At 52.1% G+C, this 14,754-nt stretch overlaps 1 protein-coding gene across 1 annotated transcript in view; it reads right to left on the bottom strand.

Annotated features, from left to right (window-relative positions):
- Nucleotides 1-792: 792 nt before the first annotated feature.
- The window catches only part of GPR50 (G protein-coupled receptor 50), a 47,742-nt gene continuing 33,780 nt past the window's right edge, over nucleotides 793-14,754 (bottom strand). The window contains exons 2-3 of the mRNA XM_007530490.2: nucleotides 6,575-6,813; nucleotides 793-3,623 (exon numbers count right to left, since the gene is read on the bottom strand). Coding sequence (XP_007530552.2) covers nucleotides 2,053-3,623; nucleotides 6,575-6,806 — 1,803 coding nt within the window. The 5' untranslated portion in view covers nucleotides 6,807-6,813 and the 3' untranslated portion in view covers nucleotides 793-2,052. The remainder of the gene's footprint in view (nucleotides 3,624-6,574; nucleotides 6,814-14,754) is intronic.

Below are 14,754 nucleotides of genomic sequence, written 5' to 3' on the forward strand. Positions count from 1 at the left end.
CTACTGTACATTAACTTGATTCTACTTTTATTTTTCATGCATGACTTTAGTTGTGGCATTTTCTTTTATTTTTTCTTATTTTATTTTGTTTTGTTTTGTTTTGTTTTACTTTATTTTAGTGTGTGTGTTTACCAAAGAACTATGTAGCCCTGGCTTATGGTGATACAGGGGGTTCAAACATGGAGCTTCCAGAGCCTCAGTCTTGAAGGTCCTTTTGCATAACCATTATGCTATTTCCCCAACCCAAGGGCATTTTCTTGTCATTCCACAGTTGTCTGAGACTAAGTTCAGCACCTCATGATTCTTGATCAGAGGCTGAGATTATGACACCCCCCCCTCCATCTGAAGGGGCACGCATGCCTATCCTTTGCGCCTCCCTGTCACTTGTGATGATAGCTTCTGGGGCTGTGGCATTACTGAGGTTTCATTTCTTCACAGTGAATAAATGAAGGACGAGGGGAGTGGTTTGGGGGAAGTACGGGCAGCATGACCCAGAAGACCCAGAGCAGATAGGTGAAGTCACCATACTAGTGACACCCCAAATTCAGGGAATCCCCCCATCAACCCATCTCACCCAGACCTCAACACAAACACCATTTACTGAGTAAAAAGGGGGGCAGAGGCATCATGTAACTTGCTCCAAGGCAAGCTCACAGCAGAAAGGGGTCTAGCACCCCAGTCTCCTGAAGCCCCAAGACCAAATGGAACCACCCCCCATGCTTTGCTACCTACCCACCACTTTCCCCATAAGTAAGCCCAGTATAGGAAGTAAATTGATCCACAAATAACACGGCAAAGCCACAGAAACAGTTTTATTTGAGTGCTACCACAAATACAGAATCCAGTTAAGGCAGTAGAATACAGTCCCACATCTACTGACAAGCACCTGCACAAGTAGATTTTGTGTAGAGTGTTGATCAATGACTGAAACTCATATCAAACAATTCCAGAGTGCCGGAGAAAACTCATTGCCTGGCTTTTCAAGTGTGCTGATCAAAAAGACATGTGCAATATGACCTTGTGGGCCACTGAGCCTCACTTCCCCCTCCATGCCCAACCTGGAGGCATGGAGGTACCAGGCAAGGGAAGCTCTTAAAGAAATACTCACAATCTCCACTTCCTTCCACTCACTTCTGGCTGCCAGTGTACTAGCCCCAATTCCCTTTTGAATTAAAAAGAAAAAAAAGTGAAAAGTGTAGAAAAATCAAGCTGCTGGGAAAAAAATATCTGAGGTCAGGAGTAGGTATGAGCTGGAATATGAAATTGGTCCTAGCAACCAGAGTTCAGATAGTAGAAGGAAGTGTTTTATTTTTCTGTAACTAAATCATAGGAAAAGTCAAGGAAGTAAGAAAATTGGCAAGTGGCTACAAAGAAGGTAAAAACATCTCATCATTTGCATTCCTGATTGACTTATAAAAATCAGCACCAAGGTGTGACGTTGCACAAAGTAGAAATCACTCTCGGTGTCCCTACCTTTCCTTGGGCCATTAGGATCTCAGAAGCAGCAACATTGATTTTAAAAAGAGCACACATGGGCTCCTGCTCAGATCTGTTGCTGGAATTAAGAAACCTGCACTCTCTCAACTGCCTTTCTGACTGCCGTTGAAAGTACAACAGAGACTGGCACACTTGGGAACATGAAGCTTGCAGTCAAGTCACAGTCACGGGTCACAGTACAGAAGCTTTCGCGACAGCATGCACTCCTCCCCCACCCTGAGGGAGTGGGAGAAGAGAGCAGGAAAGAAGAGGAGGAGAGGAGAGGGGGCCAGGGGTGGGGGAAATCAAGATCAAGGCTACTAAGGAGGACAGATGTCCAGGGAGGGGACATCTGGTCTGAGAAGAGCAAGCTTGCACACAACATACACACACTTATGTAAAGAGTGGGGAGGGTTGTCTGGAGGCAAGGTGGGGCTCACTGTGTGTGTGTGTGTGTGTGTGTGTGTGTGTGTATGTGTGTGTGTGTGTAGGTGCAGTAAGGTGTCTCTCACTGTGGGTTACATCTGCTAGACTAAATGGGGAAAGGTCTCCTGGATAGTCCACCCATCACAATTCTCACAGCTCCAGTTCATCAGAATCAACTTCCACATCAATGACCACAACCTCATGGCACTGGAAGGTGGCAGTGGCAGCCAAGGTGGGACCACTAAGCTCACCAGTGGCCATGGCAACAAACTCCAGAGGACTGACACCAGAGTCAGGAGACCCAGTGGCAGGGCTACAGGCAGGCCCAGGGAGGCAGGAGATGTCATACTCAAGATGGCTGGGAGTGGTGGCCTGGGAGTGGCTGGAGCTACTGCCTTCAGGGAGGTCGGAGCTGGATTCAGGGTGGAAGGTGACAGGCTTGGTGTGGGTGGGGGTGGTGGGCATAGGATGGCTGGTGGAGGGGCTGAAGAGAGTGGTGCAGTGACTGGCAGCGGAGATGATTGACTTGGGGTGACAGGAGGTGGTCTTGACATGGACAGCGTCACGCTTGAAGTGGACAGAGGCAGGCCGGAAGTGAACAGTGTCAGACTTGAAATGGACAGAAGCTGGCTTTGGGTACACGGTGGCAGACTTGGAGTGGCTGGAAGTGCTCTTGGAGTGGCTCAAGACAGACCTGGGACGGCAGGAGATAGGTTTGCGGAGGACAGAGGTCGACCGAGGAGGGGTAGAGGCATGCTCGGGCTGACCAGCCACACTGACCCCAGGCAGTGGAACATTCCGGACACTCATCGGCAGCTCCTCCACAGCAGGACCGGTGAGGGCACGCTCTTGCTCATGGACTTGATCTCGGGCGTGGTCTCGGGCACGAGCTCGGGCACGCGCCAGGACCCTGGCCTCCTGCCTCTCTTGAAGCTCATTGAAGAGGTCAGAGAGGAAGAGAACAGGGTGGCGCATGGCATGAAACACCGCCCAGTACTCCCTACGGAAATTCTCATTGAGGACCCCGTAGATGACAGCGTTGAGGCAACTGTTGAGGTAGGCCAGGAAGTAGGCGGCCAGGTAGAGCCAGTTGGGGATCTTGTTGACCAGCTCCTTGGGGCTGGCAGCCACCAGCACCGTGAGCACATTGAGGGGGCACCAGCACACTGCAAAGAGCACGTAGATGACAAACATGGTGAGGAAGTTACGCACCTCAGCCAGCTGGTTGTCTGGGTGCTGCACCGCCAGGGCACGGACCGCGAGCACGCGGGTCCAGATGCGCACGTAGCAGAAGCCCACGATCAGCAGAGGCAACACGAAGTGGATGCACACGATGGTGATGGCGAAGACCGGGCTGTTGAGGTAGTTGAAGGTGCAGGAGTAGGTGCGGGGGTCGTACTGAACTGTGCCCACGTACATGTTGGGCAGTACCGCCAGCAGCGCTGAGACCCACACCACCACTAGGTAGATGCAGGCCCTGCGCGGACTGAAGACGCGCTCATACTGCAGGCTGTGGCAGATGTAGCAGTAGCGGTTGATGGCGATGGCCATGATGTTGAAGATGGAGCCCACCACGCTCAGCCCGCTGATGAAGCCCACCAGCTGGCACTGGAAGTGGCCCAGATCCCAGCTGCCCACGGCCATGGCGTGCAGCATCAGCGGGTAGGGGTAGAAGGCCACCAGCATATCCGCCACAGACAGGCTGACCACGAAGATGTTTCCTGCAGGACAAGCGGGGAGGGGGGGCGGGGAAGAGGGACGACACAAGGACAGCAGGTTAAGCATGGAAAGGCAGCCATTTCCATTAGCAGGGGGAGGGGGCAGGTCCTCTGAGAATTCCAGGCATATCTGAAAGAAAGGCAGGGGCATTTGCATTGGTGTTGACAAGCAAGTCCCAGGGACTGTGGGAGCAGGTGGGGGCAACCTGTGCCCCATTCCCAGCCCAGTGTGATTCTCCACCACCACCCCCCTTTTAAACAATCACCTGGGCCTGGCAAGAGAAGCTGCTGATGGGAGCAAGGAGCCCTCTGCAGTCAGAGGGGTCACGCAGTTACCACTTTCAAACACAACCACTTGCACAGATTTTCCCTTACAGTAGGAGTGTGGGGAGTAGGGGAAACTTCACAGGGATGTGAGGAGGGAAAGAGAAAAGAGAGGAAGCTGTGATTGGGAAGCTGTGTGTGTGTGTGTGTGTGTGTGTGTGTGTGTGTGTGTAGGGGGTGTAGGGAGTGTTTACAGGAAACCTCCTCCCCCCTCCCCCTCCCGGAGAAAAAAAGGGAAAAGAAAATATCTTCAAACCCCCTACCCTCACCCAGTACTTTCACCAAGCATATATAAACAGGCACAACTGGGGAAAAGCGAAGGGCTCTCAGTTTCTTCGGGGTCCTTCCCATGAAAGCCAGACAGTAAATCTAAAGCCGACCACTCAAGCGCTCACCTTCCCCAGGTAACCTAGGAGCAAAGGCTCCTAAGGGAGGTGGAAGCCCTGATAATGGGCTCTGAGACCCCAGAATGAGCGAGCTGGGAGCCAGGGTACTTGGGGTGAGTGCTTAGGGCAGTGCTCCGCGCTCTGCACCAGCCTATGGCACCCCCTCCACGCCCCCAGCCCCAGAACTGCTCTGGAGCCTGACGCTAAACAGGAAGGTGAAGGGAGGGTCTGTCCCCACTAGAATCTTGGAGGGCTTTGGCAGGAAAGTGTTTCTAAAAACCTTTTCAAAATACAGACACGCATGAGAGGGAGGAGGAGGAAGGAGAGAAGCCAAGCGGGCGCTATGCCCCTTTGGAAACACCACAGGGCTCACACTCCTCCTGGAGCAGGAGAGAAGGAGCACCTTTTAAAAGAGCAAAGAAGTGGCCCTTCTGCCACCCGCCCGCCACAGGCGCTTCCCAGGCTCTGCCTTGCCTCTCCAGTGAAGAGCTTCTTTCTAGGGTTTTCCTCAAAGGAATGGTCATGGGGGTAAACGGGGCTGTAAACCCCTAAGGAACCACAGCAGTTATAAAAACCTTTATTAGAGTGTAAAGGGAGAAAGGAGGGGGGGTAACTGGCCTTCTCGGAGCCCCCAGCCCCAGCCTGGGGCTCCAGGACTCAGCCGCCTGGGAGCGCGCCCAGTGGCTTTGAGAAGGGGGTCTGAGTGTGTAATCCCGAGGCTGCAAGGAATGCTTGGACAATCAGACACAGCCATCAGAGTTTTAAAGAAAACTTTAGTGACACGGTGCCTGTCGGAACCTTTTGAGCCTTGTGGAGTGTTAGGGAGCCCTTGCCCCTGAGATGGGACAGACCCCCGCTGCCTGAGGCCGCCCGCCGCTTCCCCCGCGACCCGCCTGCTGGAAGCAGACCCTCCTGGACCCCTTCAACCCACACCCGCGGTCAGCGCCAGCCAAGGCTGATGCGTCCGGACCAGGGAGCCTGGGGTCGCCTCCCAGTCTTCCTCCCTCTCACCAGTGTTTCCCCTGCGTTCCCGAGCCTCTTCCCTCTTGTCCCGCAGACCCCAATGCCCGCAGCGGTCTCCGCGCACCGAGCCCCCGGTGCGCCCCGGCTCTGAGTGCCCAGGTCTCTCCAGGCACCTACGGGCAGCTAGTGAATCGTTCCATCGTCCCCCGCCGCCCCGGCAGCCCCAGAGTTCCCCACAGCCCACCTTCCGCCTCGCCACGGTCCTAGTCCGGAGCCCCCAGCCCCAGTCTCCGCTTACGCGCCGGCTACCGCTCTGGTTCCGGGATCCCGGCTCCCCGCCGCCGTTGCTCCGCTGCCGACCCGGGACAGCAGCCCGGTCCTCGGCTCCGCCAGCTCAGAGCAAGCTGTGCGCACCGCAGACCAAGGGCTGCGCTCCGCCTCTCCGGAGCCGCCCAGGAGCCCCTCCCCAGACTCCCGGAGACCCCCGCAGCTGCCCGGCAATTCTCCCCGCAGCAGCCCGGTTAGACCTCTGCAGCCGCCGAGGAGGTCTCCCCGCAGCCTCCCCGGAAACCCCCGCAGCCGCCCCAGAGACCCCCGCAGCCGCCCCGAGCCCCCCGCGGCCGCCCGGATCCCCATGCAGCTGCCCGTTAGCCTACCCCACAGCAGCCCCGGACATCTCAGCCGCGTGGAAGTCCCTTCCGCAGCCGCCCAGAACCCTCGCAGAGGCTCTGGAGCCCCCCCCCCAGGCCCGCAGCCGCCTCGGAGCCCCCCCGGATCCCCTCTGCAGCCGCCCCGGAGTCCGAGGCAGGGCGCGGCGGCAGCGCTGTGCCCGGAAAAGCACCGCCGCCGCAGCCGCCAACTTAACTTTCCCGGAGGCGGCGGCCAGCCAGCAGCTGCTCCTCGGCGCTCCGCCACCTCTACCACCTCCGCGGCGACCTGCCCGGTGTGCGCTTCTTGGCCTCTCCGCTCCAGCGCCGGCCGCCGCGGCTTCAGCTCCGGAACCTGGCTGGCAGGGCTGGGCGGGCGACGCGCCGCGGGATCCCGGGCTTGGAGCTCGGAAGCCCACCACTGACACTCTGTGCTCCCGCAGCCTCGAAAAGTTCCGAGTTTACAGGGGACCCCGGGCAGAACACCACCCTCGGGGATGGCGGGGGGCTTAGGGACAGGGGCAAGCCATGAGAGGATCTCCTTTATGTGTGTCTCAGTTGGGGGCGCCCAGACTAGCGCCCCGGGCTTTGGAACGGGCTGCAGGCTGGGTAGGGGAAAAGGAGAGGGGCTTACCAGTATTCCGGAGCTTCTTGTTCTTGGACACGGCCAGGATCACCATGGAGTTGCCGATTAGGTCTACCACGATGGTGACGACCATGGCACAGAACATAATGGTGACCAGCACCGGTGGGTAGTCCGGATCCGGCAATTTACAGCCAATACAGTCATCCAGGGTGGGCACCGGCGGGCTCGGCTCCATACTGCCGCCGGAGATCGTCGGGAAGTCCGTGGTAGGTCCAGACATCGAACACCTGTTGACAGATCAGGAGCTCCAGGAAAGCGTGCCTTCCTCTCCGAGAACCAGAGAGCAAATGACAGGTGCCCGCCCCGTTCCGATGAGCTTTTAAAGCCTCGATAAGAGGCTAGCCACACCCCAAACCACACCCCCTGACCAATCAAAACTCCCTAACCACCCTTGTCTCTGTTACCAACTCTTCTTGGACAAATCCACAAAGAGCTGTCGTCTTGCTTCCGACTGCCTTGTATGTGCTTCCCCTCAAGCCCCCCTCCCACCTCCACCCCCGCAATCCCTCAGGTACCTTGCGTCGTGACTAGCTTGGAGTCCACTTCCCCCCTCCCACCACCAGCTATTGCGCATTCTGTTTCTAGCACATTCTCCCGCCTATGCAAGCTCCCTAGCAAGCAACAGAGAATTCAGACAAGGATATGGAGCCCCTCCTGAGGTCGTGAGTCAACCCAAACTAATGTGAAGCCCCCAGAAAAATGTGGAACCCTAGACTCAGGAATCTACAGCATCCTTGAGAGAGCAATTCATCCAGCTGGTTCTATTGCTGGTATGGAGCACCAAGCATACATGAGGGGATGAGGGAGCAGTTGTAAGGTCCTTCACCCCCAACTTGGGTCCACAGTTCAAAGCGAGGAACACTCCCAGCTGCACCAGGACCCTCTGAGCTGGCCCTCTTGGTGGTTCCCTTAGCGCCACTGGCTGGCCAGAGGCTTCTCAGTCTGACCTGGGACTTGTGCTTTCAGTAAGAAGCGGTCCCTGCTCCGGGCTCCTAGGGCAGAGTGTGGGTCTGCGCCCTGGGGACCAGGGGAATACCCAGTAGCTGCTTGTGCTCAACTTTGGGGCGCTCAAGAGAAGAAGTTCGTTCGTTCATTTGCTTCTTATTTGACAGACACCCTGACTGTTCCAGTGGCCCGAGCTCAGAGGCTGCTTGGGGGAAAGTCCAATGAGAGAGACAGCCCTACTATGAGGCTGCCGCTCCGCCAAAAAACTGGGGCAAACGGTTCGAGCTCCTCTCCTGTAAGGAGGCATCCCGAACGTTTGCCGAAAGGTTCAGGAATCCGGTGCTGCTCAGTGGCGGCTGCGGGACTGGCTCAGAGGTTCTGGCTGAGCAGCGGGGGAGAACAGGGCAGACCTCACACCCCGGCCCAGAGGTCCTCACCCGAGTCGCTTTCCAGCGCCATCCCCTGACTGCAGGCTTCTTCTGCCTTGGGTCTCCTGGCTCGCACCCACGGATGCTCCTCCTCCCCAGGTGTCCGGGTACCTAGCAGCCTGCCCAATGCTCCAGGCTACACCAACTTCCTCAATGAGCCCGGTCACTGGAGTGGATGTATGCCACCACCCACCCCACCTCCTGCGAAAAGTCACGGCTCTTTTTGAGAAGACTCCCCCGAATTTCTACAAACACCTTGAAACTTGTCCCAGATTCTCTGTCCTCCTCGCAATGGGGGACGGAGTGTGTGTGGAGGGGGTTTGTGGCGCTGTCCCTGAGCACCACCAACCTCCTGCCCCGAAAGCCAGGGGGCAGACATGGTGAGGGGTGGTTCCACTAACCACATCGGTGTTCAGGGACCTTTAAGGATAAGCTAGGAGCAGCAGGAGACGGAGAATGCGCGCGCTCACTGAGGCCGAGCTGCCCTGAGAGGGAAGAGTCCCCAGTCTGGCAGCTGGCGCCCCCTCCCCAACGCCTTCTGATCCCGCTGCTGAGAAGAGACTCGGCAGGAATGACAATACCCGCCTGCAGCCTCTTTTCACATCATTCATTATCTCTTACGCTGCTGCTCTCCCGGGGCGCTCTGCCCGCATCCAGCGGTCTCTGCCACCATAGGCAACTGGGAGCCCCCCAAGAAAGCCAGGACTCCAAAGCCTGTCAACACAGGGTGGTGGGAAGTCAAATCCTGATGTTCTCATTGCTTCCTCAAAGGTCTGGAGGTTTTTATTTTTGCTTTTTTTTTTCTTTTATCTTTTCCTCCACCCCCCCCTCCCGCCCCAGCAAGAAGCGGCTTTGAATGTAAATAAGCAGAAATGTGGAGGAAGGGGGAAAAAAGGAAATCTTCATTCTAGTGGCTCAAGATATGGTGGTCTTCCTGCTTCCCACCCTGCCAATGCTGTAAAGAGCTGTCTAATAGAGCGCACTGTACTCTCAGAGGAGGTGGCCCGCAGGCGGGGGCTTGGACTCTCACACCCTCGTTTGAACTCTGACCGTGATCTGATGGGATCTGGATTTTTCAAGACAAGTAGGAGAGGCAGTTATTTTAGTAATGAAGGGGATGTGCATCTGCCCAAATTGATTCTTTCTTCTTCTTCTTCTTCTTTTTTTATGATCTGTCTCCATAAAGATGCTGAACGTTGATGCAGTTATGAGACATACAGAGCGCACTCCTGTGGGAAGTTAGGACCCCAGCGCAGTAAGTTCACTGACTTTGGTGGGGGGAGTGTGGGAATCTCTTCCTTGGACTCTGGCTGTGACTTCCTTATGTGTCCACTGGAGTCTTCTCTGTTCACTTGGGTCCTGCTACCCAAGCTGAGCCCTGATATGAGGGGTGGGGAACAGAAACACTTTGTTTCAGATCTGATAGCTGTGGGGACCAAGATTCAAGATACAGGACATTCTTTGGGTGAAGAGAAGCTGGTCCCAATAAACGATTGGGGTGGGGGCATGAGGAGACTGGGAAGGAGGCTGAATCAGCAGGCTAGAAATTATATAGAGACTTTGCAGTCCTGAAGCTAAGCAAGGTTAAAACACATCTGCTCACCACCACCACCCCCAAGGAACTCTCACTGTGTAGTGAGGACCTGCTACCCAAAGGGCACACAGGACATTAAGGTTCCTTGAGTCCTTTTTGTAAAGAAGATCAACATTAAAACCTTTTTTTTTTTTTTTTTTGCTACTGAGTGTGAAGCAGTAGAGCAGCAGAATAGGTTTATTCTCCAGAGCAGCACATGTCAGAATGATGCCCTGGCTTATTCTAACTCTCATAAATCATTAGAAGACTTTCATTAGGAAAGGGAAAAACCATTTCCCTCTTGTGCATGCTGAAATCTTTCCTCCTGGCTGTCAGAACTCTTGTCTTTTGAAGAACTGGGCATTGACTTGGGAAAGGTGGTCATCAGGACCAGTCTTTTGAAGGGTGACCAGGAACTAGCCTCCCCTTCCTGCTCAGAAGTAAGTGCTTTTTCTGCATACACCAGGATAGTGATTGCCTGTTCAGAGCCCTGATTATGGTGGCATTACCCGCCTGATGGTCAGCTTGCATCACACCTGGGAGATTTCTGCTCAGCCTTCAAGTGTTTTGTCAGTGCAGCCTGTGGCTGGCACACTGTCATTTTAGGTAGAAATATAGAAGTTTCCAAAACCTTACTATGGATGCATCTTCTCAAAACAATGCCATTTAGTAGATGGGGAAACCGAGGCTCAGAGAGGTATAGAGGGTTAACCAAAGTCATGCTAAGGCTAGAGGAAGCCCAGGCATAACCTTAGGCCCACTACCCTCTTGCCCAAGCCTTTTTCCCAGGGACCCCTTTCTTGAGACAGTGTTTTGCTTCGTCATTTGGTAGTGTGGTGTCTATATTCTCTTTGCCATTGTAGCTCTCACTGACAGATATTCGTGTGCCAGTATACTCAGCCTTCCAGTGTACACAATTCAGTGGTGGGATTTCTTAGAGCTTTGTAGTAGTAGTAATAGTAGTAGTAGTAGTAGTAGTAACAAATCTGTGCAACTACCATCACTGTCAAATTCCAGAAAATTTTTCTCAGTCATCCCCAAAGAAGGCCCTTAGCCAATGCCTGTTACTCCCCATTTCCTCCACCCTCACCTCCACTACTGATCTGATTTCTGTCTCTGCAGATTTGTTCATTCTGGACATTATATGTAAACAGGACCCTGAACCATGTGACCTTTTGCACTGGACTTCTTTCACCCAGAATAATAATGTCAAGGTCCATTCAGGCTGCAGCATGTTTCAGTACTTCAAGCCTTTTAACAATCGAATAGCTTTTCAGTGTATGGATTAAACACATTTTCTTTGCCCATGCATCCGTGCATGGACTGCTTGGTTGTTTCTAGTTTGGGGCTGTCATGAGTCTCTCTGTGCCTGTCACAAGGTGGGAAGAATTACATGAGATAATACACAGGAGCATTTACAGCACTGTTTGGAATGGAGGAAGCCTTCAGCAGCCATTGTGCTGCCTAAACTTGAGTCTGTCTGTAATCCATCTGTGGAGCACAATTTATTTCCTCTGAATTATAATTCCTGGAAAATGTCACCTGATGGGTACACACAAGAACACCAGGCCACCATAACACAAGACAGCATGTTATATAGTAAAGGGCATACAGAGAGACTGGCTTTCTCACCAACTCACAGATATGGAATATATATATATAATCAAGATGAAACCATCAGATTTCTCGGTATGGTTCATAATGAAAGCAGGGAAGGGGCAGGCTCCAGCAGGAACCAAGTCACAGAAAGCAGAGCCAGCTGGGTCAAGACAGCAAGCCAGCCTAGAGCAGCCTGAGACTGAGGCTGTTTACCTACCCCCCAAACAGACTATATTGGGTTTCATTTACCAGTTTGGAGATACTGTTAACAGGTATTAAATAAACTGAAAGAAAGCTTGCCTTCTTCAAACCCTCTGGACTGAATTCATCAAGGCTAGAACCACTGTACTGCCCTACCCCACCCCCAAGATTGAGTCTTTAGAGAGAGGAGGGCAGATTCACTTCCTCTCCTGCAATCAGGGCTCACCAAAATAATTAGCAGCCTCTACTTCTGGTAACTTAGCACCTGATGAAGACTACATACAGGTTAGGAGGTTCAAATCAAAGGGTTACCAGGGAGAGAAGCAGCACTTTAATTACTTATAGAAGCACTCGTCTCCCTTCTCCTTATTCAGTGCGCCTGCTAATCAAAGCTTTAATGAACAATATCCAGTCTCCTACTTTCTCACTCTAGCTGAGCATGATCAGTAGTGAATTTAAAGACTATTCTTCTGATTAATCATCCGCAAAACTTCTAGTGTCAACAGTGACATCCCAGCTTCCTTGGGGCCTGTTTTGTTGCCCACCCTAATGTCAGAAAGGGGCTATAGGACTGATCATGGCCTCTTCCTTTCTCCCTGGCCTATCCACACAGCACTTGATGGCTAACACCTTGGGGAGCTTGCCAGCTGCCCCACCCTGTTCTCAGTGCTTTCTCCTAGTTCTCCTCTAATTCTGACAACAGCTCTAAGAAGCCCTGCTACAGAAGAGGCTTATGTTTGGGTTTTCAGGCTCATTCCTACCCCATATCTTGGTCCTGGGGTGAAATGGGAGCTCTTCCTTGAAACCACAGTTCCAGCAGTCTGAGAAGGAAGTCCCACAGTAGGCAGTCACTGAGTGGGAGTCCCTGTGACAATTCAACTGAGTCCTGAACTCTGGTCTTTCTCCTCTTTGTCCCCCTCTCTCAAAACCAAAGAAATCTTGTGTTATTATTATTTTATTAGAGGGGGGTTAATGGTTTACAGTATAGTCTTTAATTCGTAGGCACAGTTTCTCATCTCCCCTTGATTGATGTCTAGAAGACACACCAGGACCCCGATGTCCCTTCATTTTATCCCCCCCTTTCCCCAGAGTCCTTTGCTTTGGTGCAATATGCCAAACTCAGACCAATTTCCTTATTCCCTGCCTTTGGAAGCAACTCAGATGCCCAGTGACAAATAAATGGCTAGGATAGTTGTGGTACATATACACAATGGAATACTAGGCAGCCATTAAAATTATGGAGCTCAGTGCAAGCATTACTGAGGGGAAGATAGGGAGAGAGACAGAGACCTGAGGACCTACTTCGCTGCTTGTGAAGCATCTCCCCTGCAGGTAGGGAGTTGGGGGCTGGAACAGGGATCCATGCACTTAGTACTATGTCTATTTAGCCAGGTGTGCCACTGCTCGGCTCCCCAGTCATCTCCTTTGCAATATCATGGTGAGAACTTGAAAGCATCATGTTGAGTGACACAAGGCAGAAAGAAAAAGTCCAATGCCAAGTAAATCATTAAAAAATTGAATTACAGGCCAGAAAAATTGCTCACTTGCTTTGTATAACACAGGTTCAAGCCTGGTCACCTCACCATTATAGGAAGCTTCAGTGCTGTATTCACATTTAATTTCTCTCTGCCTTTCTGTTTCTATCGAATGTTTTTATGGCCATCAGGATTATTGCTAAGGCTTCATGCCAGCATTACAAATTCAACACTCCTAGAGGCCATTTTTTTCATTTCTTTCTTTTTTATTTTATAGGATGGAGAGTTGAGAGATGGGGGGAGATAAAGAGGAAGAGAAATACAGAAACACCTGCAGACATGCTTCACGTCTCATGAAGCTTCCCTCCTGCAGGTGAGAGCACAAACCCTGGTCCTTGTGCATGGTAATGTTTGTGCTCAACTGGGTATACCACCACCTGACCCCAATTTTTAATCACTTGTTAGTATATATCTATCCTTTGCAGTATTTGGACATCTTTATGCTAAGCTATACTTGGTTTATTAGAAATGCATATTCCATTGGGCACCCACTATGTCCCCAGCCATGCTGAGACCAAGTGTCACCTCTTGCTGGTTCTAAAGGAGTCATAGTGGGGGCGGGGGGGTCGGCCTTTGCTGGTAAAGGGTCTGCCTTCCTCCCACCAAGACAAAGGTGGGGGCACTGCCACCAATTCTGGGGAGCAGAGACTTGATTCAAGACCAGGGAATCTAGTTCTTCCTCTGACTCCCACCCTGGCCAGTGTGTGGATTGTGTGTGTCTCTTACTCATCTTCCAGCATCATCTGCAGACTCGAGATATTGGTGATCCAGCCCCAGAGAAACATTTGTCTCACATTGGTCTGAGCTGGACAACAGGACCTTCCTGCGATTCTGAACCTGTCATTCAAGGGATGAACAACTGCATGTTTCAATCTGAGCTCATGGTTGAAATGTTGTGCCTTTGCTGCCAGGGACATCTGAAAGGGATTCTAAGTCTCTCGGAACACTCTTGGGAGTGGCAGCTCCCTGATGTTATTTCCAGGACCCCTCAAAGGAATTCTTGTATATAAAAAAAAACATTTATATGGGGCCAGGTGGTGGCTTGTCTCTGTCTCTGTCTCTGTCTCTCTCTCATTTTTTTTAAATTGCCACCAGGGTTATCACACTGGGGCTTGGTGCCTGCACAATGAATCCATCACTCCCAGAAACACGTCCCCCCTTTCTCTTTTTTCTATTTTATTGATAGGACATAGAGAAATTGAGAGCAGAGGGGGAGAGAGAGGGTGGGAGAGAGAAGGAGAGACACCTTCAGACCTGCCTCACATCTCCTGAGGCTTCCCTCCTGCAGGTAGAAATGAGGGGGCTTAAATCTGGGTCCTGGTACATGGTAGTATGTGCACTCAACTGGTTGTGCCACAGCCTAGTCTCTCAGCCTCAACCTCTCTCTCTCTCTCTCTCTCTCCTCTTCTCTCTGTTTCTATCAAAAAGAAAAAAGAAAGAGAAAGGCAAGTGGCCAACAGGAGTAGGAGCCATCATGCAGGCACTGAGCCCCAGAAATAATCCCAATGGCAATAATAATAAATAATAATAATAATTTTTTTTTATTATGGAGAGTAGAGAACTGTTCCATCCTGTCAAATACAGTTCTAAGCATTGAACAGGGTATCACCTCCCTGCCTGGAACCCATATCCTAAGTCAGAATATATAAAGCCACCTCCAAGTTTAAGGACTTGTCTCCTAACTTCTTTTTTTTTTTTTTTTAACAAGAGCACTGCTCAGCTCTGGTTTATGGCGCAGCAGGGGATTGAATCTGGGACTTCAGTGCCTCAGGCATGAGAGTCTATTTGCATAACCATTATGCTATCTACCCCCACCCTTCTCCTAACTTCTTTTATACCATGGTCCTATGGGAAAGTGGCCAAAACTGTAACTACTACTGCTATTAT

Source organism: Erinaceus europaeus, chromosome X (assembly GCF_950295315.1).
Source record: "Erinaceus europaeus chromosome X, mEriEur2.1, whole genome shotgun sequence".
In the NCBI taxonomy this organism is placed as follows: Eukaryota; Metazoa; Chordata; class Mammalia; order Eulipotyphla; family Erinaceidae; genus Erinaceus; species Erinaceus europaeus.